The following is a 24,686-nucleotide window of genomic DNA, read 5'->3' as shown; positions in this document are numbered from 1 at the left end:
GACTGGTGCTCTGTTTCTTGCACACAACTTGGGCTTTGAGTTGACCCTTAGGGCTGTTCAGTTCTGAAGGGAAAGCAAATGCTTTGCTCTGAAGCCTGTCCTGTAGCTTTGAAAGAAAGAGTTGCTATGGGCGATGTAAAGAAAGAACTAGAACAAGGGAAGAGAGTTGCAGTTTATAATGGAGAATTAATCACAGAACTTAATTGTACTGGTCAGATATCCTTAAAGCCTCCCAGGCATCTCTGCTCCCTCCCAGCTGACCTACTTCCATTCTTACTTCTAAAATCCTTGCTATGCACTACTGTGCAAACCTAGCACTTGCCTCTTGGAGCAGTCTTTTCCAACAAGACATCAGCTATATGCCATATAAACAACTTTAATAGTTCTCTTGAAGCCACTTTCACTTCAAAATCTTGCTTCAGTACTCAAGACGCAACCCAAATACCCAACAGACATACAGAAAAGCAACAGTAAAGATGCGTGAGTTTCTCAGAAATCATCATCAAACTCATCACCTGTGCAGAAGAGGCGTTCACAAGAAGCAGTGTGAGAGTTGGGCCTCACCAGGGCAGGTGCAGGAGGTCTGCTACAGGTGTTGAAGCCTCCAGATCCAGCCTGGAGCACCTGGCTTTGAGGTTCTTTGGCCAGTGTATCCTTCTCCCCTGAGCAACTGATGCTGGGCAGCATGCTGCCAGGCAGTTTTAAGGCAAGTTGCTCAGAGCTAGCAATGCACTTTTTAAATTGAAAATCTGTACCTGGAGGAAGAGCACTTCGACCCTGTTGCGAATGTCTAGTGGCCATACTTACGGCAGTGGTGCTGTGTGGTCCCAACCTTCCACTGCCATCCTGTGGTGACAGTGTGGCCACAACAGCATTTTCACTACGGTTGTCAGAACAGGAGAGGTATTTTTCCCACTTGGAGGGTTTGGTACAAGCAGCTGGGGGTTGGTTGGTCTGCTGTGGCACTACAGACTCAAAGACAGTAGGCACTAAACTGTCTGCAGAAACAGCATCTCCATCATCTTCATCAGGCACTGCTATTGAACATTTCTTGTGCTGTAACAAGAAAAAGAAAGAGTTTGGTTGTAAATGCAGCACGTGTACCAAGAAGCAGGCAAAGAAAGAACACTCCTGACCTTCAAATACACTTAAGATTTCACCAGCAATCTGATGCAGAGCTGAGGCTGATGCTCTGGGTGGATCTATGAACCCTGGGCTGTGAAGACTCAAGCCAATTTAACTAGCAGGGTAGATAATCACAGTAACTCTAAAGGCCGTGTCTTACACAAGGTGCTGCTGCTCAACAATGGCAAAACAGCACTGACAACAGCTACAGTGATGGAAGAATCCAGCTCAACCACTTTTACCTTACACCAGAAGGCATTTGCTTATACCTGACTAAAACCCTTCAGAGAGAAATTCACAATACAATTTGCTGCTTCTCCCCATTCATTCAAACAGAAGAGCAGCGGAAGACTTGTAAAACTTCAAAGTCACAATGACATAAAAGAAGCCAGGAAAACATAGTTTTGTTTAACTGGTAGGAAGCATCTTCTACAGCTAAAAATACCCAAGAGGTTTTAACCTTTTTGGCTTGGTAGGCAAGCTGGAAAGCACCATTTTCCTCTGAGTTCTCCTGAACATCACTGTAGAGGAAGCTCTTCTGCTTTTTCCTGACCAAAAGAACCATACAAAAAGGTGCCTGATTAGCTGCACAGTCATTTTTATCACAAACAAGTCACCATAGATGTTCATAAAAAACAAACTTCTAGCAATAGAAGTCAAGCCATGCTGTTCATTGCAGCCTGTAGCAGAAATAAAATACCTCCCACATCCTGTTAACAAATAGTCACCACTTAAAGGCAGGAATTACAAAAAAAAAAGCTTTCTGTTGTCATCCGAAATGGCATTCTACATCACTGTACCTTCGTTCTTCCACAGCATTCTTCCTTTGGGAACAGAACTGTTGTCTTTCTGAACTTCCCTCCTCTTCCTCCTCTTCTCGATCTTCACTGCCCTTGTCCAGATACTTACTCCAGCGACTGACTTCTGCCCTTCCTCCCTACAACATCGGAGAATTACTGAAAACAGCAAAGTACAAGGTTCTCAATTCTGGCATTGTCATGTTTGTGCTGAATGCCTCCAGCGACAAGTCAGTTTAGGACACGTTCCTTTATCTTGTTCCCAGGTTCAGTATCCTGGAAGCGCAGACAGTTTCTGCATATATCACAATCTCTCTCTCCCCTGGAGCTTGCATATACGCTATTATCTCAGCTGTCTTAACTAATATAAAGGGATCACTGGTTTCACTTGGATTCTCAGGGGTCAGCTTGGTAGGCCTCTTACCTGCTGCACCGAACTGTTCTCATGGAGGACAGCTGCATTTTTGTTGCTGTTTTCAGATTCTTCTATGTACCTAAAACAGATGTTTAAGCTGGAGTTCCTAGTCCAGTGTGCAAATGAAGTAGTCTGTTTATATTGTATTGGAGGTCAGGCTGCTTTCCTCCTATACAGATAGAGTAACGAGTCTGATCTAAAGCCACTAACCACAAAATGACAAATTTTAATTGATTGGAATTAGGGATAGAACAGCATATCTTTTGGGACAACAGCTTAAAACCACTGATTATGCCCTAAGCAAGCAAGGAAACGGGGAAGCTATTTCATAAAGTTTTGGGAATAGCATTTTTTTTTTTTTGATACGGTGAACAAAAACTGTGTTTTCCTCCCAAAACTTAACCCTGAAGCACTGCATTACACAACCAAGTTATCTAACTGCCTCTGACTCATTTCTGAAAATAACCCTTACTGCAGAGGAAGCTCTACCAGTTCAAGACTAGTTCACAATTAGGCAATTAATAAACAGACTCCGGGGCGAAATAAACAGGAAAGCCTTACTCAGACTTTCTAGCCCAGGAGGAATTACACCCACATTTTTGCACTAATGCATTTCTGTCAATAAAAGGGATTATCCAAACAAATCAGAACTCTATTACACGTATTTTAACAGGTAAAGGCCTAAGCAACGTACTAATGACCCATCGATCTTATCTGAAAGAAGCCCTCGCTCAAAGAAACGTGCCGGGGCACTAAACCCAGCGGTGCGTCACCTCTCGGTACCACGAGCGGCTCGCTCAGCTTTACCGCAGGGCACAGCCGCACTCAGCTGGGGCAGCAGCGCCCGGAGCAGCCCAACAGCGGCACGTCCCGAACAAGCACACCGAGCCCTACCGAGCCGTGCGGGCAGCGGCCTCCTCCGCCTCACCCTGCAGCAAGTTCAGCTTCTGGACGTGCAGCCTGCAGTCTCGGCCTGAGCCCTGCCCGTAAACCTGCAGAAGTAACACAAGCGCAGGGAGCGCCCAGAGGGAAGCGGCACAACGTCAGGCCGCCCCTCAGCGCAAACCAAAGGCGCGCGGGGCTCACCAGCGCACAGCGGCTCCCCTCCCACTACAGGCTGGCCGGCCCCTCACCTTCTGCAGGGCCTGCCGCTGCCCGCACACGCTGCAGCTCCACTTCCCGCTCCGCTTGGCCTAGGAGGGGCACAGGGGGTCAGGCGCGGCCCGCAGCTCGCTCCCGGCCCATCGGCCCGCGCCCCACCTGCTGCGCCTGGAAGAGGCGGCACGAGCAGCACCGCAGCACCCAACAGGGCGCCGCCATCCCGCCCTCGCCATGGCAACGCGCGCCTTCCGCTCACGTGACCCCACCCCCAGCCAATCCCCTGCCCCGCCCCGCCCTCTAAGCCCCGCCCTCAACCGCTATGCCCCGCTCCTGCCTCCCAAAGCCAGCCGCCGTGTGCAAAACCCCTCAGCCTGGTCCGAGCTGTCTTCACAAGGGAAGACCGACTGCAAGCCACTGAACAGAAGTTTGCAATGCCGTGTTTATTAATAAGGTGTATGCTTATAAATAAGGGTAAGTAAACATATGTAATAATAATAATAAAATAAAAATATATTTAAAAATTATTAATAATAATAAAAAATAAAGTGGCCTGACCCCAGTTAACAGCAGTCTGGCACTTTCAGCTACCTGCCGTGGCCAGAGAACAGGCAACAGTTGCTGAGCTCAGAGAAAGTACAAGGCAGCCAGGGTGGCCTGGTGGTTCTGGTTCATTTATTGAGTACATGACACACAGACAGACAGTGTAAAATCACATGTAGTATTGGTACTTTAAAAAAATTACAATAAATTACTGAATAATTAGTAAAAGCTGTTTTACTAATGGCCGCTCTCCAGCTACAGGGCAGAGGAGGCAGAAAAAAAACAAGAAATATGTACCAGCTGTGAATACATACAGATAATGTCGCAAAGGAATGCACAAGGAGGAGCACACCGAGTAGTGTTAATGGGAACATCCAACTGCAGGGGTCCTTCCCATCCTTGATATGCCAAATGCCAGCCCGAACCTGCCGCAATCCTTGCCTTCAGCACGGGATCTGCTCCTGCTGAGCACCAGCATCTCCTCCTCTGGCCCTGCGAGGCAGATGCCTGTGCACTGAGATGAATTTATCTGTTCAAACTGCATTAATTTGCCTTCCTCGGAGCGGATGCCCTGCCACCAGAAGGCTGACTCTTCGTCTCCTCTCACTGAGCAGTCACTCAGTGTTCCAGTTATTTCATCTCTTTAACTGGAATGAGACCTACTCTGCTCAGGTTTCCCGCAATGGTCTGATGGCAGAGCACCACAGCACTTTGAATTCTCCCTCATTAGGTGTAAATACCTTCTGATGTGCAGCAGTTTCTAAGAGCACGTCCGTGGCTAGACAATTCATACAAGAGATGTTCAGAAAGGACACGCTGAGCAGCTGTAGCTGGCACAGCACTCCCACAACTCTTCCTGACCCGAGCATACAGAAGGGCTGACTGAGCAGAGCATTCTTAGGGGTCTAACTAAAATTGGACCCATCACTAGTTAGCAAAAATAGAGAATTAGCAGGGAAATAAATGTATTCCGTACCAAGAGGGAAAGTCCAGCAGAGCAGTGTGCCACTATTCTGTAATGCTGAGGCCGACTCACTGTTCAGGAGCACACTCCCTTCTTAGAACCACCACGAGCCCATTGATCAGACTAACATTACTGCTGCACTGAGGTCAAGGAGCTTGCGGCTTCCGAGAGAAACTAGAAACAGAGGCTTTCAAAGAATTGCAAAAGCTAGAAAACCAGGTTTGTCTGAAAAATGTCTCCTGAAGGATGGAGAAAAAAGTGTTCGTGTTATGAAAACAGCAAATCTCATCTGAAAGAAACCTGCAGATCTGAGAAATGTCTGCGTTTAGATCGTAGGACGCTGGGAGCAGTGGCACACATCTGCATTGTAGCTGCTGAGTCACAGAACAGCACTGAAGAACTTACAAGACTATTTATAGGTCAAGGTCCTATAATACTTGAGAACACTGTGAGCTCTCAGATCGGCAGCCAGAGGTGAACATGGTTTCAAGCCAGGCTGCATCTGCTGCACAAATTACCCAGGAATCTACAGCAAACAAGGGCAGGCAAGGAGCAGTTACTGTCTGAAATAAAACTTCATTAAAATAAAAGATAGCAGAAGTCAGACATGCATAATTCATGGTGGTAATTCTGTATGTCAGGGGCTATTAGGTTCTAATGGCTCTTGAGAATGTAAATCTAATTCTGTCAACCCCAGGAGCAAAAAAAGCACCTACACAGAACAGTCACTGTCTGATGCCCCTTACCAAATGGAATCTACTGTAATCGTGTAGTTACTGGTCTCTGCATAAACAAAAAACCAACCCTGAACACAAAATACCAAACCATCCTGCCATCTGCCACATTATCTCCCTGTTTTATTTCCCAATGACAATTACCGCTTTGAGTTCACCCTGACACAGAAGAAAGCTCATAGTCGCTGGATGAACTGAACTGCCTCTCTACCTTCTTCTGATCTTTTATCTTTTGGAGAATGTTGACTTTTTTCTCAAAGTAGTTTACAAGGGCCGTCTCAGTCAGCATGGAAGCTAAGATCTGCTCAAAGGAAATAGACCAGTCAGTATCAATGGTACTGCCATACCTGGCAGCTGAACTACCACCTTCACAGCCAACGAGGACCGTGTCATCTGCAATGTCTTCACACTGCAAGGAGCCTGTGCTGACCATGGAGTAGGAAGACATGGACATATCATCTTTGGTTTCATCATCTGACAGCAGCTGTAAAGGAGAGCCTTGTCCTTCCCCTGAACCATCTCCTAGAGTCTGGTTCTCCTGCTCAGTTTTTTCAGGCTGAACATCTCTGCAGCTTTTGTCCTCACGGTCAGCTCGGGGTTGCTGCTCCACTGCTGAGTTCTGACTCTGTTCAGATGTAGGCGACTCCTCTTCACTTCCGGGATCTTGGCTATTGCTTGCTTTGCAGTCCTCAGACTTCCTTATGGGTCTGTTGGAGAACTTTTTTCCAACCTCTCCAATTCGCAGGAGGAGGCTGGCGACAGTGGCAATAGCGTGGTACAGCTCTTGCTCTACTGGGTCCTCACTGAACATGTTGTAAAGGGTCTTGCACAACTCTATGAATTGTTCCTTTCAAAGACAAAGATCAAAATCATATTTAAGGCTGCAAAAGTTGACAGCAGTAGATGAAGCAAGAGGTCTCATCTTGACTGACTCCTACTTTATTTGCCTCCCCATGAAGCAGCAACTTATTTTACTGATTCAGAACAATCCCAAATCGGGAAAACTCCACCCTCTGCTGTAGAAGCAAAATTGAGACACAACTAGGAACTTAATAGCGGCGGTACTTTTGCTAACAGGTGGACAGAATGCTAACATTCACTTGAGAAAACCTGAGGTTTTACTTCTGCCCTGCTACTCTTCTGTGGCCAGCTTCTACGTATTTCCACAGTGGTATAAAAAGCACCCATAAAGGAGATCAGAGAAAGAAAAGATCACACTAGTCCTAAGACTCTCTTTCCTGTAACCACATTCTTTGCTCTACACCAAGCAGCTTTAAGTTGAGGCAATGCAAAAAATGAAACAAAAAAAGCCAAGCAAGCTTATGTAACTGATGGCATATTTCAAACGTACTGCTCTGGAGGGAAAACAAAGACTGCAGGTCTTACAGGAAAAGATGATCTGAGAGGCATAGAATCAAACACATTTGGCTAGTGGAAACAAAGCAGTTTGACAGCCAGCTGCAAGTCCACTGAAGAATTTAACACAACTGTGTGGAATCAGAAGCTTCTAAAGCTCACTACACCAGAACAGCAGGGCAACCTACTGCGTGGACTGAGCATCCTAGCAAAATGGCTGTCACAGTTCTCAATAAGCTGTTAGTCATCTAACGGGAAACCTTCAGATTCACTTCTTACCTGGCTCATTTTGGGGAGATCTTTAATTGTTTCTTTTTTGGATTCTTTTTCCTTGGCCCACATTCTTAGGTAGTATCTATAGTCCTGTGGGCTGGTACCTTTCTCCTCTGCAAAACACGACCAAGCCTGGAGGTTAATGTTTCAGGCTTCATGTGAGCACCATGGCAGCAAAAATCACATTGGAAGTAGGTTTTATTGACAGTTCAGGAAAGCATCTAGCACTTGGATGGCTAGAGGCTGCACTGTTTGCTGCTGGTTTATCTGATAAAGTTTAGTAGAGCAAAAATTTTAATGCTCCTGAATTAGCTTGACTTCTAATAAATGAATTCTATTAGTCAATAGCTTACCAAACATGATTTTCAAATGTTATGGCCTTGGTACATTAAAGAGTCAGAGCAGTATGGCATGAGGAGAGCTATTCTGCAGCTCACATCCCACCTTGCCACTGTCCATGAGGGACACTCTGAAAGGTCTCCTCGATACAGCAAAGGAAAACAAAGTTGGTAATATTAAAGAGACAAGACTGGAATGTGGTCTATTTATGATGAAATTACCTTTTTCTTGACCACTGTCATTTCTTCTTCTTTTCTCTTCTTGTGTTTCTGAAAACAATGAAATTATAAAAATAGACATTAACATCTGACTTTCAGGAATACATCATATGAAGAACATATGACAAGGCGTATCCAAATTAAAATTATGGACGACTATATTTAATATATCTCACACTCCCACTTCACGTTTGGAGTGAACAGAACAGGACAGAAGCAAGAGGTGATGGGATAAATGGGGAAAAAAGCCATACTGAACAAGCGGTGAAGAGCCGAGGTCAAGGGCAGAACTCTAAAAGAAATGGTGAAACAAACATGAAACACAGCTACGTAATGCCATGGCTTAAAGACAAAGAAGTTCACTGCAAGTTCAAAGCAAGATAACAAATGGGAAAAAACAACACTGCTGAGCATATAGGATAAGTGACTATTATCTGTACTGACTGACCATTACTCATTGACTGAGCAGACATTTTGGGAGTGATGTGCAGAGTCTAACTTTATGGATTTCACTTCTGCTTCCCTATATTGTTGCTAGACTAAATAGGAAGCCTTGTCTTAGCTCAGTGTTCACATGGCCACCTAGCACCAAACAGTGCAATTACTCTTTTTTTTTGAGCATTATTGTATTTTTGTAAACGTTAAGCACAAAATGCATACTTTGATTTCCTATTTGACTATTCCTATTTTGACCAAAGTTGAAACACAATAGTAAAAACATACTGAAATGTGTTTAATTATTCATAGCGCTTTACTCATAGTTGAACTGCCATGAGAGAGGAGAAGCAGCAACCTGAGTATTTAAAATAGCATGTTGGTGCTGGTAGATAATATCAGCCTTATAACCGTGCTCAGTATGTGCACATAATCCAAGGACTGACCTTGAGACTCACAGTGCAGGCAGAAATCCAGCTCTGAGACAAAAGGAGATACTGGAACAGCAGAAAGAGGGGTTGAGGATACAATATCCCAGATAAAACAGAAGAAAAGGCCACACAGAGACAGACATGGAGAAGGAAACAAAAACAAGAAGAGAGACAATGAGACTTGCATGAAAAACCCAAATTGAGGCGAGAGACAGGAACTGGTAAAAGCACTCTGCTCCTCAGCAGCACACGATTGTGCCTCAGAGCGTGCTGTGTCCTGCATGAAATGGGTGCTGAGCAGTTTAAGCTCCAAACTTCTTTCCCATCATGCAATAACAATAGCCAACTCAAACACACTGGCACAGTCTTAACACGCTGCCACCGTGAGACCATGCCTTGCAAAAATCACCATTCACAGCACATGGATTTCTGTTGTGATTCCTGTCTAAACTGAGAGGTGAGGACAGCAAGTGCTGCATTACCTTCTGTTGTAACATCCTCTGTGAAATAACTTGTGGCCTCCAAAGCAGACTCTGTCTCCTCTGGATTCAGAGCTGTGCTTACAGAGAAAGAAATGTTAAGATCTCTAAGGTAATTAAACAATGGTATTACCCATTTTGTTAGCAAAACTTATGAGGCATCTCTTTTCAGTTTCATGTTAGAACACACCGTGCTCACTAGCAGCAGTTCACGGAAGCAATTACTCACCAGGAGGCAGATGCAGTTTGTAAAGCACTTTGAGCTTTTCAGTGAGGTCACCATGGTACATCCCACCTGCAAGCAAAAAACAAAAACAAAAGGTTGAGAAAAAACACCATTCAGGATTAAGAATCACTCTCTGCACACAAGCTCAAAACAAGTTTCCATGCAGTGAGGAACTGCTAAACTGTACAAAGCCCTCTGCAGAGGCCACAAAGAAGTCCATGGCAAAACTTCATCTTCTAGGTTTCCCACCTACTGTTTCCCACCTACTGTTTCCCAAAATGAGACTGTCTAGCAGCAGAAATGCATCTTCAGTTCTGCCTGAAGAACTAAATCCTGTAAGGCTGCCACCCTCCCTTCATTACAGTTCAACCATCAGCATCTCCTTTTAGTCCTCTGCTAGGAAGACGACAGAAACATTTTTTGTCATATACCACCTCCAGAAATACCACTTACTCATCCCTGTCACAAACTCCTTGAAGTTAATGAGAGAATCTCTGTTCTCATCCAGAAGCCGGAACAAGCGCCCTGCTAGCACAGGTGTATGTGCACCACAGGACCAGGGGGTCAAACTGATGAAGAGCTCTTTGAACTGCTCCATGTCTATGCGATACTGCTCCAGGTAGGGCAGGCTCTGATCTCGGCGGGCAGCTGCAGCACGATTATTTCCCCAGTAGCAGCTCATCAGATACTTTGCCTTTGGAGGGAAAATACTGATAGATCAGGTTATATTATACTACAACAATCCATGAGAGTGGAGGCTTTCATATAGCTCAAAACCAGCACCAAATAAGCAGAGAAGAGACATTTCAGGACACGCTGTTTATCTTGCCCATTATTACGAGCATTACTTCACTACAAAGGAGTACAAAATGGAGGAAGAGACACATATTTCACTAAAAAACGAAGAACAAGTGAAAAATACAAAAAGAAAATTATTTTTTTGAGTGAAATGAAACTCAGACTTTATGCAAGGGGAGCATGCAAATTTTAGAACTAGGCCTCTTTGAATCTATAGCATCATGCAATTGAGCTTGCATTGAGCACAGTGCGATTGAGCTTGTGTGACTTTGGGAAATGCACTTGGGTGTATTTAACAACACTTCCAAGGACAAATAGAGGCAAAGCACTTAAGTAAGAGTGTTACAATCACAGAGCAAGTTTGTGGCAAACTTGAGAATAAAAACTGAGGTACAAGCCAATTCTAGCTCCACCTTCTAAGTACTATGTGTCATTTTTTTCCAGTGACTCTGGGCCCTCTTTCTGAATGAGCATAACTCAAATATTGTGAATGAGGTCTGACCATCTTTACCAAAAAAAATGTATTCAGTACCAGAGCCTAATCAGAGCCACTGGCACCACCTATAACAGAATTCCATACCTGCTTCTGATAGGCTGTATTAAGAATAAAAACAGTTGTTACTTTCCTTTCAACTTGTTTTGATGTTTGTGTCAGAACACATTCCTCCTCACTCTAGCTTCTTACCTTGAACACTACATATAGCTCCTCTAGTTCTTCAATAGAGAAACCAATGTCACTAGACACAGCTCGGACCTAGTTAGGGGGAAAACAGAGTGAGTAATTTCTTTCAAAGCTACCCAAGTTAAATACAACTCACTGAAAAATCTGTGGACATGGAAGCTAAGAAAAGATCTGCAAGGAGACATGACACAAGAGAGGAGAGAAAAAATAACTGCTCTAATACCTCCCATTGCTATGGATTATAGGTCAGAAAGACAGCTCTAGTCAAGCAGAAACTGCTGACATTTGAGCAGCTGGTAAAAAAATACTGTTATAACTTCCTGTTTCTGCTGCCCACAGAACACTGTGCTGTCCCTTCCTTTTGTTTTTATCTTCAGATTCAGATGCACAGAAAAACAACAGTGAAAGAAACAAATGAAATTCTCCACTCGGGACACGGGAGATAGTGGCAATAGATGCGGACACTCGTTTTTAGTCATGAACCCTTCTGTAAAACTCCCAAACATGCTAGCATACTTTCTAAATGCTATTTTGTAGCTCATTTAATCTGGGAATCACATACCACGCTCTTCTTGGCTGTATCCTCCAGAGACTGAATGACCTTCAGCCTTTGTTTAAAACGCATTTGTTCAATGTCATCTGCCTTCAAATTGCTAAATTTCTATGAGAAAAGAAGCAGACTGGGTCAGTGTCATCTCCTGAAGAATGAATTACACCTGTTCAATCAAGTTTTGTTTTTTTTTTTTTTTTTTAACAAAGTGTACTGTCCCCTCCAAGACAGTCTAAAAACTCGAGAATACTGCTACCAGCATCAAGAAGGTGAAAAAAAACCTTCTCTCTATTAACCCCTGTCTCACAAAAGAAGTCATTTAGAATTCATGAGAAATCCAGCATCAGTGGTTTCTGAAGAACAGCTGGAAAGGCATCTAACAGGACAGAACTACAGATCCTGCAGTGTGGCACAGAGAAGAAACTATACAGCTTGTCATTCCTTCCAGCCCCGTTTTATCGTAGGACCATATGAGATTCTGCTGGAAACGGCAAAGTTAATTTTCCTTTTCCACTGACTACGTCAGCCAAGTAAAATGAATTTGGTGACATTCTTTGAAAAGAGAAATGAAGAACAGAGGTGGCAGATTTGAAGAAAGAAAGAAATAAAATGATAGCCGTGTGACCATAAGCAGCTGGAAGGGGACAGCGCAAAGAACAAGAGTTAAAATGGGAAATTAATCCAACTTTATCACAGCTATATGAGAACAACTGTCATCCACAAGTTGGCTTGTCTGTATGCTTCCCATCATTCAGACACAAATTTCTTATGAGTTTGCTCCCAATTTGAGTAATGAGGTACATGTCCACTATGCCAAAGTATTTCAACAGCGTGGGTACCGCTCTTAGGTCACCTTCCTACCACTAGAGCACGAACTACAGAACACAATTATTGTGTGCACAAACTGGGATGCTTCCATGTTCCTGCAGCATACCCCATGATTTTTACCAGTTTCTACTGATGCTGGAGAGACTCTCTGGAACTCACAATAGCTGAAAGAGTCAGGCTCTACTTGTACCAAACAGGAGGATGAATGGCTTGAGCCTGCACTCCTTGAGCACCTCAAGCTAATAATGCAGTGCAAGTTCTGCCTGCGTAAGTACAAAGTTGGATTACTAGGAGAGAAAAATCAGTTGGGTAAAAATTAAGGCAGAACCTGACCTCATAGGACGTTTTGATGAGGTCAAAGATGTCAATTTCAAGTGGTGGGTCATCTCCACTCGTCAGTAAGGCGTGCAGGTGGGGAATAGGAGGTGAGACACTCTGCCTGTTAACTACATTGTCCAAATACCTGTGGAGAAAAAAAACCACAGAACAGATACAGAACTGGATAAACATCAAGGAAGGAAAAGCAGTAATATCCTAAACACATAACTCCCAACTCCTTTGTATTACTAATCTAAACATGGAGAAAAAAAATTCTCTGCTAACCCACAATACTATCCTCAACATCTCCCATGTAGAGCTGATTTTCATTCTACTTTTGGGATATCTATTCTTTTCCAAAGTGGGCTCCCAGAGGTACTCTGAAGATCTTGCAGAACATAGGACAGATTCACATTTGAAACAAGAAAATCTTTTATTTACTATAATTGGGAAATATCTTCTTGATAAGGTTTTATGTTACTAGGCCATTCCTGCCAGGACTTGTTCTTAATTATGGATTAGAATTCTTCTGAGTATTTTGGATAAGTAACCCCGTGGAGGTCAAATTCAAACTGAGAAACAGGAATGTAGTATGCCACAAAGCAAACAACTCTGGATTCCTCCAAACTTGAGCCAAAAATTTGTTTCAGCTGTTGCACAAATCAACAGCAATCCTCTCTGGTGCTCAAGTTTCTTCCTAGACTGGTATCTGTGACCTGCTACGTAACGGAATTCAGGGGAACGACAAAAGAGTCCCTCTTATCAGACAGAAAGGAATGATGACTAAAAGGGGTACTATTGCCTTTCATTTATATACAAGAAGAATGGTACCTGCCCAGAATAGTCATTGCTTCACCTTCATCACAGCACTGTAACAACTTCTCCATGTTGGCATCAAGTATGGCCAATGACACCTGCAAGATAAACTTGATGCCCTCATAGAAAAAACAGTCAACAATGACGACAGCACTTTCAAAGGGCATGACACTGAGGAATAGTGTGAGAAACCAAGAAAGGGATATGGTGGAAATCACTCCCAGCTCCTGCATCTTTTCTGACAGCTGTGGAAGATACTCTCGTGTAAGTTCTTCAAAGATGCCTTGGTCCACCAATGCACCTGGGAAAAGAAGAACAATGGCAAGACTCAAATTTGTTGGTCCCATGGTGCCATAACCAAGCTAATTAATTATTAAGCAAAACAGCGTGAGTTCACTTTAATTTCAGCTTCTTAAACTAAACTAAAACTAACATATTTGTTACCTTATTCTCAATAAGCACCACATACATAGATGGAGATTAATCCTGACTCCATCTTCTTAGTTCAGTGTGGTAGCCTACAGTATCTCCTTCTATGCTTCCCTCATACACATGCAACTTAAAAGGGAAGAACCTTGTCCTTCATTATCTTTAAGTGCACCACATTTTATTAATTCTGAAGAAACAAAATATCCCTGAGATGCTGATGGAACTGTAGCCAAAAATCCAAGCTCCAGCATGAATTTGACAAAGACTCACCCACTACTCTTGTGTTGTAGTAATCTGGCAACATCCGCTCACATAAAGCCACTAGGAGCCAGAATGCCTCTTCCTCATTGCAGTATAACAGCAGCACTGATGTAACAATGTTCATTGCCTATGTTCCAGCAGCAGTAAATATGCAGAGAGAGAAACGTGAAGATGTTCATGAAAACTCTGTCATTACAGATCAGCTGAACCTAAAAAGCATGATTCCAGCAGAGCAGTCTCATGGGACTGAGAGTCAGATCTATTTCCAGCTTTTACTGGTATCTGAGTCACTAGGTGACCTTGAGCCAATTTATCTTCCTGTTTCAGTTCCTCTGTTTGTGAGGCAGCAGATAATATAACCACTCTTTGTCAGGCGCTTTTGTTAATAAATGTGATAAATATGATTTTCCAAGTTTTCAGAAAAAGCTTTGATTATAACAGAGCAATGTAATAAGAACTTCTAACTGCAGAGCAATACACAAAATGAAATCAATTTCTACCAAGTTGTTTCACAAATCAGCAACTGGCTTCATTTGCAATATACTGCAATACATGCATCACCACTTACTTTGTTTAATTGCTTATTTCAGGAGATGCTTTTCTCCAACTAGGGAAAGCTCTAGCAGGAAAACAAAATACACCACACCTAACAGAAACATGCACAGTCTATACACATAAGAGATCTTTACAACATCACCACTTATTTCCATATGGACAGCAGGAAGGAAATGCATGTAATTGAACAAAGAACTGCTGAAAAGCTCCAATACAGTCATGGTCACCACATAGAGCTAACAAGTCTAAGAATTCTTTCTTACCTGACAGTATCCAATTGTTGGATTCCTGAATGCATAAGCTGTTAAGACTCTCCGGAGAGCTGCAATTCCCAGCTCATTCTGGAAGGCAGGATGTTCTGGCATAGAACGGTGCAGATCTCTCTCAATCTCTTCTGTAGCAAGATTGTACTTTCCCATCGACTTTTCCACAAGATCTGCATAATAACCAGGATGAGTGACCATCTCATTCCAAGCCCCTGTAATGACAAACAAACACTGCTTCACTTCTTGAGCTTTAAAATACAGACTTTATGTCCACAGCTTCAGAGAAGAGGCAGCTGGGAAGCATTACACAAACTCAATAACAGCAAACAGATACGACAGTATACCTCAAACTCATTACTGGAGTCTAGGTCTCAACACTGAAATCCACACAAAGGCAATGAAAGAGCTACTATACTCATAAAGTCATGTCAGGAATGCAATCACTGCATTTTTGTCCAGTAACATCACAAAATGTAATTCAAGTGGAGTTAGCTTGTGATTTATTTATTCTGAAATGAGCTGTGATTTATACCTTTTCCTCTGAGACATGCAAAAAGCTTATTTCTGCAAGCTGCCAAAGGATCCTGCACAACTTCCTACCTGAGAAAAGGAGCCACAGTTCTCCACGAAGATTCTCTGGGATTCCTTTCTGCACCAGCTCCCTAGTCTTGGTAGTACGATACATGCACATCCCTCTCCCATATTCAAAGAAATGAATGTTCCAGGACTCTTCCTTCATCTTCTCCTTTGCCTTCACAGGAACAAACACGGCCATTTTAGGAGATTAAAGCATTTTTATTCTTGTAGGACAGGTGATTTCTGGGTACTCAGACCCACCCTTCACAAAAGAAATGCACTGTAACATTTAAAGGTTTTATTCTTCCTGCTGAATAAAAAGGCTGTATGCTAATCAATGCTGCTCTGAATCTGCTTGAAGTCTTTACAGTGGTAATATGAGTTGTGCAGTGGCATTACATTTACATAAATGCAAGCAGAATCACGGTCTAAGATGACTGCCCAGGAAGCAGAGATATCAGTTATCTGTTGCTATGATATGAAGAAAAGTTCTTCACAGATAGCAACTGCATCTCAGAAGCACAGTAACACAAACTGCTTGGCCTCTACTCATGTATCTGTATGCTGATACAGTAAGCTGATGGTCAGGTTACATCTATACAGCACTATCATGGTGACAGTGATACTGCGGATGTGACAGAAGCCAGGGAGGAAATGCACTTATAGAGTCTCAGAGCAAGACAGGAAATCTGCTACCTACTACAAATGATTTACACTTAATTGCTTTAAGTTCAAATATCATTTACCCCTTTGGGTCCCAAAAGCTCCTCAGAATTTCTTCTGAAAAGTTTGAGCAGTCCCTGGGATGCTGTTGGCACTTCACCAGCACCGAAGTTGACAGGTCGATTGTTGAGAGCAGATGTGGGGCTAACTGCGAGAGGGCTGCTGGAAGGCAACTCCAGAACTCCCTGGAATATAAAAACTCTTACTGTGATTCAAAAAAAAAATGCATTTCTACAGTTGTAAAGTTAGCCATACAGAATGTATCTGCCAGACTGGAGACAGAGCTGGCAGAGAAGAAGGGGCAACTGTTCTGGCTTTTCCATGATATTTCTTAAACATCTGTCGAGAACTATGCCAGTATTCCAACCTCTCACTGAACTTCAAGACAATTTATGCTATTAATAGTAATGAACCTATGGGAAAACGATTCAATACCATTCAGTCTGCTCAAGGCAGTAGGTAAACTTAAGCAGTGATCTCATTATGTAAATTAACCTCTAGAGCAAAACAGCAAAGCAACTGAGAAGATGAACAACAAAACATTTGAGCTGAGGCAGCCTCTCCCCTCTGCTAATGGCCCAAAAAAGAGAAATGATTTGCTGCTAGGAGCACTGTAACACACTGTAAGGAGCATTACTTTGAAAGATGGGCAAATGCTCCTCCCAGCTATTTCCTTAGTACCTCACATCCAGGATCACCCGGATTCCACTTCCATTCCCTGTCGCTGCTGAGTGGTTTCTTGGATGGTGTTCTCTGCAAGAAGTCAGAGATTCTCTGCACCAAGAAATCTCGGTCCTTCAGATTGGCAAAGAAGAAGGTCATTTTACTTTTAGTGCTGATGGACAGAGGGCTGGGCAAGACACTGGAGCTATCTGCCTTCTCAACTATTGTCACCTAGAAGAAAAAGACAAGGGCCATTTGGATCCACCAGATTCTCCATTATCTGCAAAGTACTACCAAAGCTAGAAGCATACAAAAGATAAGAAAAGCCTGTAGTCTTAATTACAGCTAATCCCCACCTCCCTGAGAGGAATGATGAGATGACAGGCCTCCTCTGCCTTGCTGGCAAAGCAGATGTAATTGTTGGAAACAAACATCTGACCAGGAATGTGCATCTTGTTGAATGGTGTCCACAACGTGCAGTCTGTGTGTCCATCCAGGCACTCATCCTTGGGCAGCCGGAAAGTGGCACGGTAGCATTCATTTTTGGCTCGAGCATCAAGGTCTCTGGGGAGAAGTAAATAGCAGTCCTCAGAGCTTTTTTCACACTTGAAATAAAAAAACACTCAAACACCAACATAAGCGTTCATTCCAATCACAAATTCCAGCCTGTGCTGTGAATTCTTACTATTCACTTCTCTAACTGAGATGCCACCTCTTATCTGACTCCTCTTTCAGCCTTCAGACATGCTTCACTGACAAGGTATGTCCTGCAATACAAGATAAAATATGCAAGTGCATCTAAGAACAGAAATCTGGGAAACTTAAATGTTACACTGGATTCTGAAACTGGGAAGGACAGGATTTTCAATAGTTTCTAGTTGAAAATTCCTTCTAAGAACTCCTTGTCTGTATCTTTGTGCATGAGAAGGATATGAGGGCTTATGTGAATTAAGTATCAATTTGAGATGGAAAAAAACACTAGGAAGAGGGCTAATGACTGAAATAAGTGATGCAGCCTCTAGTGTGAGAAAAATCTGTGGGGCTACACAGTAATGCAGATTTTTATTATTACAGTTCCTGTTTCTCTGTCTTCTTCTTGCTGAAAACACACACCTTTTTAGTGCAGAGATGTTCTTAAGAGGCTTCCTGGGCTTTGGGAGGGACTTGTCCTGGAGGAAGCTCTCGTTATCCAGTAGCTGCCGCATAGCGATGTTAGCCAGCTGCTCCATCAACTTGAAGGTCTCATTGATGTTAAGAAACATGGAAAAATAAAGTTCACTGTCCCTTGTGCTCACTTTAATGCACTCAGGGAACAGCAGTGTAGCATTTTTTTCTAGCTGGGTTACATCCACCCACTGAATCACCAGTGTCACTGGGGGAAAAAAGTCACAAACAGCTATTATTACAATTTGAGGCAAAAAAAAAATAAATCAGAAGTGAAGCTCAAGCAGCAAATGTGCTCTTAATATAGGGGTATTTTTCTCCCCTTACGCGTGGGCAATTCCTTTCTTCATGCTTTCACTGATTCCTCCAAAAATACTTGGGAATAACCTTTGGGAATGACTAGAAATAATGCAGTCCCAAAAGGACTCTCTTCCATCCAGCAAGTGCTTTCAATTACAATTACTAATGCTTTCATTCTTTCTTTTCAGCAAGTTAACTTTGGACTCTGGAGTTCAAGCTCTGTAAATATCAGGTGGTGGTTCCAAGCAAAACTCACCGAAGTCAAAATATTGCTTGGTTCTCTAATTCATTGGAAGTAAAAGCTCAGGTGTACAACCTGAGAACCTAAGGCATGTGCTGAGAAATGACTCGGGCATTCAGTGTAAGCTTCACTGAAATGCCTATGAGAGAAAGGACTGATCTGCGTGTTAAGCCAGAGCTCAAAAGGTTCCTAAAAAGAAAAAAATCCTATCAGCTTAAAAAAAAAAAAAAGCCACGTAAAAGATCAACTGTATCAAAAAGATCAGGGGAAACTGCAGAAAAAAACAACAAGTTTATAACTCACCCTCTTTGCCCAGCAGGAAGGAATAGAAACAGAGGTGATTGACAGTGAGGTACAGCCAGCCCTGCCTGGGTACACGTCCCTTCCAGTAGCTGCAAGAATAGTAATTGACCAACTTCTCCACCTCTGGCATCCCAAACTGCTTCCGCATCTTCAGTTCAGCCTCTTTGAATTTACCTGGATCCTCTTCACTCTGAGGCTGCTGGTTCTTGTTCTCTTCAGCTATAATTCCCTGAAGGACACGGGAGGAGGAGCACAGAGATGAGAAATGGAAGGGAATGCCCGCTGACAGATATAATATACACTAAAAGGTGATGGCAGCCATCCAGAAGGCAGAAAGAAGAAATGTGACACAGTAGTTATCATTTCTCCCGTCAAGTTAGAGTAATAGCAAAGACATGTAGAATGAGCAGATAGTCTGCTGGGAGCCTATAAGCTGATTTACTTCTGAACACATGCAGCTAACGCTCTCGTTTAACATCTGACTGAATTTCTCACAGCTGGTCTGGTAACACTTTGAATGCCCTGCAAGAGAAACAAAGTCTATTTTCCCTTGTGAGCATTTCTCCTCAACAGGAAGATCATCTGCCAGGAAGGGCAGAACTCAGCAGGCAGTCAGATCCTGACTGGCCAGAAGGAAGAACAAATGACCACCGTCTCTCTCACACAGACACAGAGCAAATACAGAGAATCTGATAGGAGTACTGAAGGAGCCTCAAATTCCTGCTGTTCAATAAAAAACCTGCATGCGTAAGTTTGTACTCTGGAAAATGTATGGGCTGGGAATGTGAAGTGTATTATCAGCACAACAAGCAGAGACAGTTATCTGAATAGGAAATCAGTGGAAGTTGGGGTGCAGTTCCTTGACATCTAGAGAATAGGTACAACTTGCAAGGGTTGTAATGGGACATTAGATTTCAGTTAGTTATCATCCTAAGCGGGCTGTACCTCCAGATCCACTGCTCCTAACCTCTTCCCATCTACCCCTCCAACAACATTAGCCCGGTGTTCTGGCCATGAAGTCATTCTGATAACACTGTATGCATTTCATGGTAATTCCAAATGTGCGCATTTCTGAACAGGGAGAAGCTTTGCAATGGAGCTCTCCCTCCCAAGAGTAAAAAAAAATTCTTAATACCACCTCCCCATTCTTTATTGGGTTCTGAAGTCTTTCAGGGAAACACACTCCTTACATGTATCTTGCCCTTGACAAAGGTGGTGATATCTTCTTCATTATCAAAGATGGACAGAGTCTGCAGCAAGTTATTCTCCAGCCATTCCCAGTGCTTTGTGATCTCCTTACGAGACGATCCTAATTGACGGCGTGAAAGACGAAGGGAAGAGCAAAGCAAAAAACATTAGAACAAGCTCTTGTTTTTCTCCACACTTACAGCAGGAAACTAGTAAGTACCAAACAGTGATCGTATGTGAAACACACCAACTGCCTCCACGTCAAGGATACCTCAGACACACCAACATTATGTTTCTAATGAAACGCTTCCACGGCCATTGAGGATAACAAACACACCAACACATCATTCCATTTACCAGTGCACAGCAAACAGGTTTTTTTCCCCCAGAATAAAGCATTCTTATGCTCCAGACAAGAAGTACTACTTTAATTCCTGATATTCTAGAAGAAAACTAATAAACTTTCAGAAGAAACTTGAAGTTTCAGAACAATCACACTTTTCATACCTAGAAAGGAGTTGCATTTTGTGTGGGCAGTTGTCAGCACAGAACATACAAAACAAAAAAAAGCAACCCACGTATGCCAACGTCAGATGCTATGCTCTTTGCTTTCTTAACAAAGAAAAACCAAAGTCTCAGCGGAACTTGTACCAAACATGAGTTGTCTTTAACCATACAGCCCACGGGTTTTACAGGGAATAAGCTTCAATGTGTAATCAGTGATTTAAGGAACCTTGCTGTGAACATCTGCTTTCATTAACATGGTTCATTCCCTTAATTGTTTCAGAGATTTGCGTTTACTAAAAAATTTCTTCATCTCTGTCAATAGCTATTACTATACTCTCTTACAGATAGAAAAAAATGCAGAAGAAATAAAAAGCAAGTCAGTTTTTAGCAAGATAAGAAACATGGTTAAATGCAGGCAAAACTGAACCTGGTCAAATTAGGAGTCTGGCTAAATTCCAGCAAATTCATCTTCTGAAGTTTCAAACAAAAGCAGTGGGATAAATGTTAGCAGCATGTCACCCACCACTCAAATTCTCTGCAAGAACATCAAGCTCCTCAGTGTGGTCAACGATGGAATGAAGCAAACAGCACGAAACACAATAGTTCCCTACAGCTATGGCTCTACCTGACTTTTTGAAGAGGCAGCTTCAGCAAAGAAACAGTCTTTGTCTATTTGTAGCTGGACACCTAACCACAAAACACAACTTCAGCTAACGTGTGGTTTCATAAGCAAAAATAACTCCAGGACCTGAAATTAAGAAGTAGCAGTAAGCTGTCCTGTCTCAAAGGACTGCAGGGCTACGAATTTGGGCTTCTGTGTACAGGTCAATGGATTAGACAACAAATACATATCTATTTTGCTTCTGTGTGCAAGTTTATTTGACGTCTATTCTAGCCATCTGTCACTGTTTTTAAAGCATAAATGACTTTGGATAATAGGAGATGGCTGTCAGTACGCACCACACGCCACTGCCCAATACACCTGCGAGTCCTGAGTCTGGTGCAGGATACGGTACGGGGCAACTCTGGCACTGGAATCCAAAACTACATCCAGCGTTCCCACAAGGAGACCTGGAATGGAAAGATGCAGAAATTAAAGTGATGTAATACCAAAGCAAAGAACTGAGTTAAGCAAAAATGCAGTACTGTTGCTACAATAAAAACAAACAAACAACAAAAAACCCAGTATTGTTACACTCCCTGTGCTTTATAATTACATAACAGACAAGAATCAGCATTGGTACTTGGTCAAGAAAACTAAGACATAAATCCAGTCACTGCACGGAAATTACCTATGAACCACCTACAGGCAATCCCACTGTTAATGGCTGACATTTAGATGGCAATTAAACAGCCACCACAGCTCATTATGATCCTCTGCCTTCCTAGGAGAGTTTTATAACAGAAGCAAATGCATTTTTCTCCATGGGATCTGGAGATACTGGAGAGGCATTTAAAGTGGGATGTCTTCAGGTTAACACTGTCTGAAAAATATTAGAACAGAGCTTTGTCCCCAACGTGGACAACACTCCATACATCTCTTAAGGGCTTTCATCACTGCATCCAAATGACTGCAACAAGAAGGTGAAGTCATGGGGATTTCCATGCTTCTGTTAGTTACAGAGATTTTTAAGAGATTTTTTTTTTTCCTATATATTAACCTAACCAAACACAAGAGCTTTCAATCCTGTACCTTTCAGCATCACCTATGCATACAGTACGTAAGGTAATGCAACCAAAACGGACTCAACCAGTTCTGGAGCAGCTGGCACTCCCAGGTTCCTGTGACATTCCTGCTAGTACTTCAGTTAAACAAAGAGAACAAGGAGAGAGCCCAAATTTGGTAACCTTTAAAATCACGTTAAATAAAAGCAGGCACTCTCAGAACTAAATGCCGACCACCGTTAGCGTTTTGTCGGCAAATCCGTTTATTTCAATTGCCTGTTTATTAGTTAGATCAAATACTTAAGATGACGCTTTGCTATCCCAGATAACGTACTACGAGCACATTCTACGTGAATTAATTTTGCAACACCGTCATGATTTAACACTTTCTAACGTTAGAACCTGGAGAGGCAGCACACCTGCTCCTCCGCTGTTGAGGAGCCGTGGCTGCTCCCCACATCCCCCTGTGCCTGGGGAACATCTGAGCACTCTGCTCCCACGCACATCGCTCTGTGGCCGTGCTTCTTCCTCCTCTCCATCGCTCCCGGCTGCCCAACTACAAGGAGCAGATGAGGGAAGTGCTTCAAGAGAAGCACCCCATACAGCAAGCTCGTCCAGGAAACACCCATGTGGAGCTGGGTAATCCTTAAAACAAATACGGATGCATCCAGTCCGGTAGGATCTCAGTTTTGGCTCTCAGGCTCCTTCTGTGTGGTTGTAGGCAGCACGATTAAGAACACATTCTGCATAATTCCTATAACAGTGGTCATGCCACACACACTGACATGTGAACCCACGCTTGTGAACCTGAGTATACAACGAATGCCACCAGCTGGGAGCCGGGCTGAGCCCCTCCCTTCTGGCTCCATCGTCAGCCCGAAGCCGTGCTGCTGCTGAGGCACGGAGCGGCTCCGAAGCAGCCCGGGCTGAGCGGAAAGCACCAGCTGCTTCACAACAGACACACCAGCACCAGGGCTCACTCCTCCTTGTCTTAAAGCCTGGGCAATTCCAGAACCCATCTACCGGTGTATTTCTGGGGGGAGGGAGGGACGTCAATAAAAGCGCTCCGTGACCCGATGGGGCTCGGGCCGCCCGCCCCGCGCTTCCCCCACTGCGCCGCCAGCCCCGGCGCAGAGCCCGCCCGGCTGGAAGGTCCGGACGCGGACAGGCCGGAGCCCGGCACCGCCGCCCAGCAGGGCCTGCAGCCCCACAGCCCGCCCCGCCCCGCCGAGACCGCCCGTCAGCGCCCCGGGCCCGCTCCGCTCCTGGGGAGGGACCGCCCGCGCTGCCCCAGCCCCATCGCCGCCGCGGCTCACCCGTGAGGCCGCCCCCTTTGCCGTGTCCCCGCCGGCGCTGGAGCAAGAAGAAGGGGTTGGCCCGCTCTGTCACCCACAGCGCACCGGCCAGCAGCACCTCTTCGGGCCCCAGCCACATCGCGCCGGGCCCCGGGGCCGCCCCAGCGGCTTGGCTTGGCTTAGCTCGGCTTGGCTTGGCTCGGCTCGGCTCGGCCCGGCCCGGCCGCAGAGCAGAGGGCGGCACAGGGGAAGCGGCCGGGCCGCTCCGCGCCGCAGGGTCACGGCAACCACAGCGCCCCCTGGCGGCCCGGCCCCCTCACGGCAGCGGGGCGGCGCCGTGCTGCCGCCGTGGCGCTACAGGCAGGGCCGCGGCTCTGCAGCTCGGAGGTCACGGGTTCGAGTCCGTCGCTTGGGGTAGCTGAGTTGGCACGGCTTCGTTCTGAGCACCGGCTTGGCTGCAGCAGGTGGAGAGAAGGGAAACGAAGAGAGGATGGGGGCGTGAGAGATGGAGAGATGCCTCCTTTGCTCCTGTTTGCTCTGTGTCATCTTTTCGGTGGCCAGCACCTTGGGAACATGCATTATTGTTTCCTATATATTAACGGGCCACTCTGAACCACACCTAACAGCCTGAGGCTTCCAGGCACTGATACAGCAAAAATAAAATAATGTTTTCTACACAGTAGGAAAAACAGGCTCTGGAAAGGGACCTTTTAGCAGCGTGCCACGCTGCCCTCGAAGCACTCTGCTGCAGGCACCGGGAGCTCTCGGCCTCCTGCATTTAAAGACACCAAGCTCGCAAACCGTGCTCTTTTAAATTGCTTTTTATTGAAATGTAGTACATTAGCAAACCCTAATAGGTATACACTATTAACATATTGGCATATACCACGTAACTACGATACAGTGTTATACTTACATCGAAATAGGTCAGGGAGTTCCAAGTGCCCCTCCCGAGGCCCAGAGCACCAAGTGCTCACCCCGCAGCGACCAGCCCAGCACGCTGCTCTTTTGCACACGCACCGACGGTGTTTGTGGTTTTGTTTCCCGTTCGCTGCTGTGCCCCAGTCCCAAAGGCAGCCCCACATTTCTATGCCCCATTCTGGTGGATGCGGTGCATGGCTGGAG

The 24,686-nt window shown here is 44.3% G+C and overlaps 2 protein-coding genes across 3 annotated transcripts; both read right to left on the bottom strand.

The window, feature by feature from the left end:
* On the bottom strand, positions 357-3,705 carry MRNIP (MRN complex interacting protein). 2 transcript variants are annotated; one of them, XM_021410554.1, is made up of 7 exons: positions 3,598-3,705; positions 3,471-3,530; positions 3,232-3,329; positions 2,347-2,416; positions 1,926-2,062; positions 1,586-1,673; positions 357-1,056 (listed from the first exon to the last, which is right to left on the bottom strand). In XM_021410554.1, the coding sequence occupies exons 1-7, from the start codon at positions 3,655-3,657 to the stop codon at positions 490-492; spliced, it is 1,080 nt and encodes a 359-aa protein (XP_021266229.1). In that variant the 5' UTR covers positions 3,658-3,705; the 3' UTR covers positions 357-489. The 2 variants fall into 2 exon arrangements, with proteins under 2 accessions (XP_021266229.1, XP_021266231.1); XM_021410556.1 differs by lacking the exons at positions 2,347-2,416; positions 3,232-3,329.
* On the bottom strand, positions 4,084-23,840 carry TBC1D9B (TBC1 domain family member 9B). Its single transcript, XM_021410990.1, has 21 exons — positions 23,583-23,840; positions 21,562-21,672; positions 20,097-20,215; positions 18,907-19,135; positions 18,012-18,270; positions 17,255-17,462; positions 16,917-17,129; positions 16,259-16,420; positions 15,537-15,687; positions 14,934-15,148; positions 14,125-14,242; positions 13,441-13,726; positions 12,625-12,754; positions 11,476-11,574; positions 10,917-10,985; positions 9,887-10,127; positions 9,437-9,502; positions 9,211-9,282; positions 7,866-7,913; positions 7,312-7,418; positions 4,084-6,523 (listed from the first exon to the last, which is right to left on the bottom strand). The coding sequence occupies exons 1-21, from the start codon at positions 23,698-23,700 to the stop codon at positions 5,831-5,833; spliced, it is 3,714 nt and encodes a 1,237-aa protein (XP_021266665.1). The 5' UTR covers positions 23,701-23,840; the 3' UTR covers positions 4,084-5,830.

This window comes from Numida meleagris, chromosome 12 (genome assembly GCF_002078875.1).
Source record: "Numida meleagris isolate 19003 breed g44 Domestic line chromosome 12, NumMel1.0, whole genome shotgun sequence".
Taxonomy (NCBI): Eukaryota; Metazoa; Chordata; class Aves; order Galliformes; family Numididae; genus Numida; species Numida meleagris.
Note: the sequence above shows the minus strand (reverse complement) of the source record. Positions and strands in the feature narration are given on the sequence as shown.

Bases quoted from the DNA above. Each gene is read 5' to 3' on its own strand.
- TBC1D9B (XM_021410990.1), bottom strand. From the start codon at position 23,700: ATGTGGCTGGGGCCCGAAGAGGTGCTGCTGGCCGGTGCGCTGTGGGTG. The intron at 19,136-20,096 runs GTAAGGAGTGTG...CGTGTCCTTCAG, and splicing joins TTGTCAAGGGCAAGATACAT to GGAATTATAGCTGAAGAGAA. The intron at 16,421-16,916 runs GTACTAAGGAAA...TTTATATTCCAG, and splicing joins CGGGTGATCCTGGATGTGAG to GGAGTTCTGGAGTTGCCTTC.
- MRNIP (XM_021410554.1), bottom strand. From the start codon at position 3,657: ATGGCGGCGCCCTGTTGGGTGCTGCGGTGCTGCTCGTGCCGCCTCTTC. The intron at 3,531-3,597 runs GTGGGGCGCGGG...TGCCCCTCCTAG, and splicing joins GCCTCTTCCAGGCGCAGCAG to GCCAAGCGGAGCGGGAAGTG. The intron at 1,674-1,925 runs GTACAGTGATGT...TCTTTTGGTCAG, and splicing joins AATGCTGTGGAAGAACGAAG to GAAAAAGCAGAAGAGCTTCC.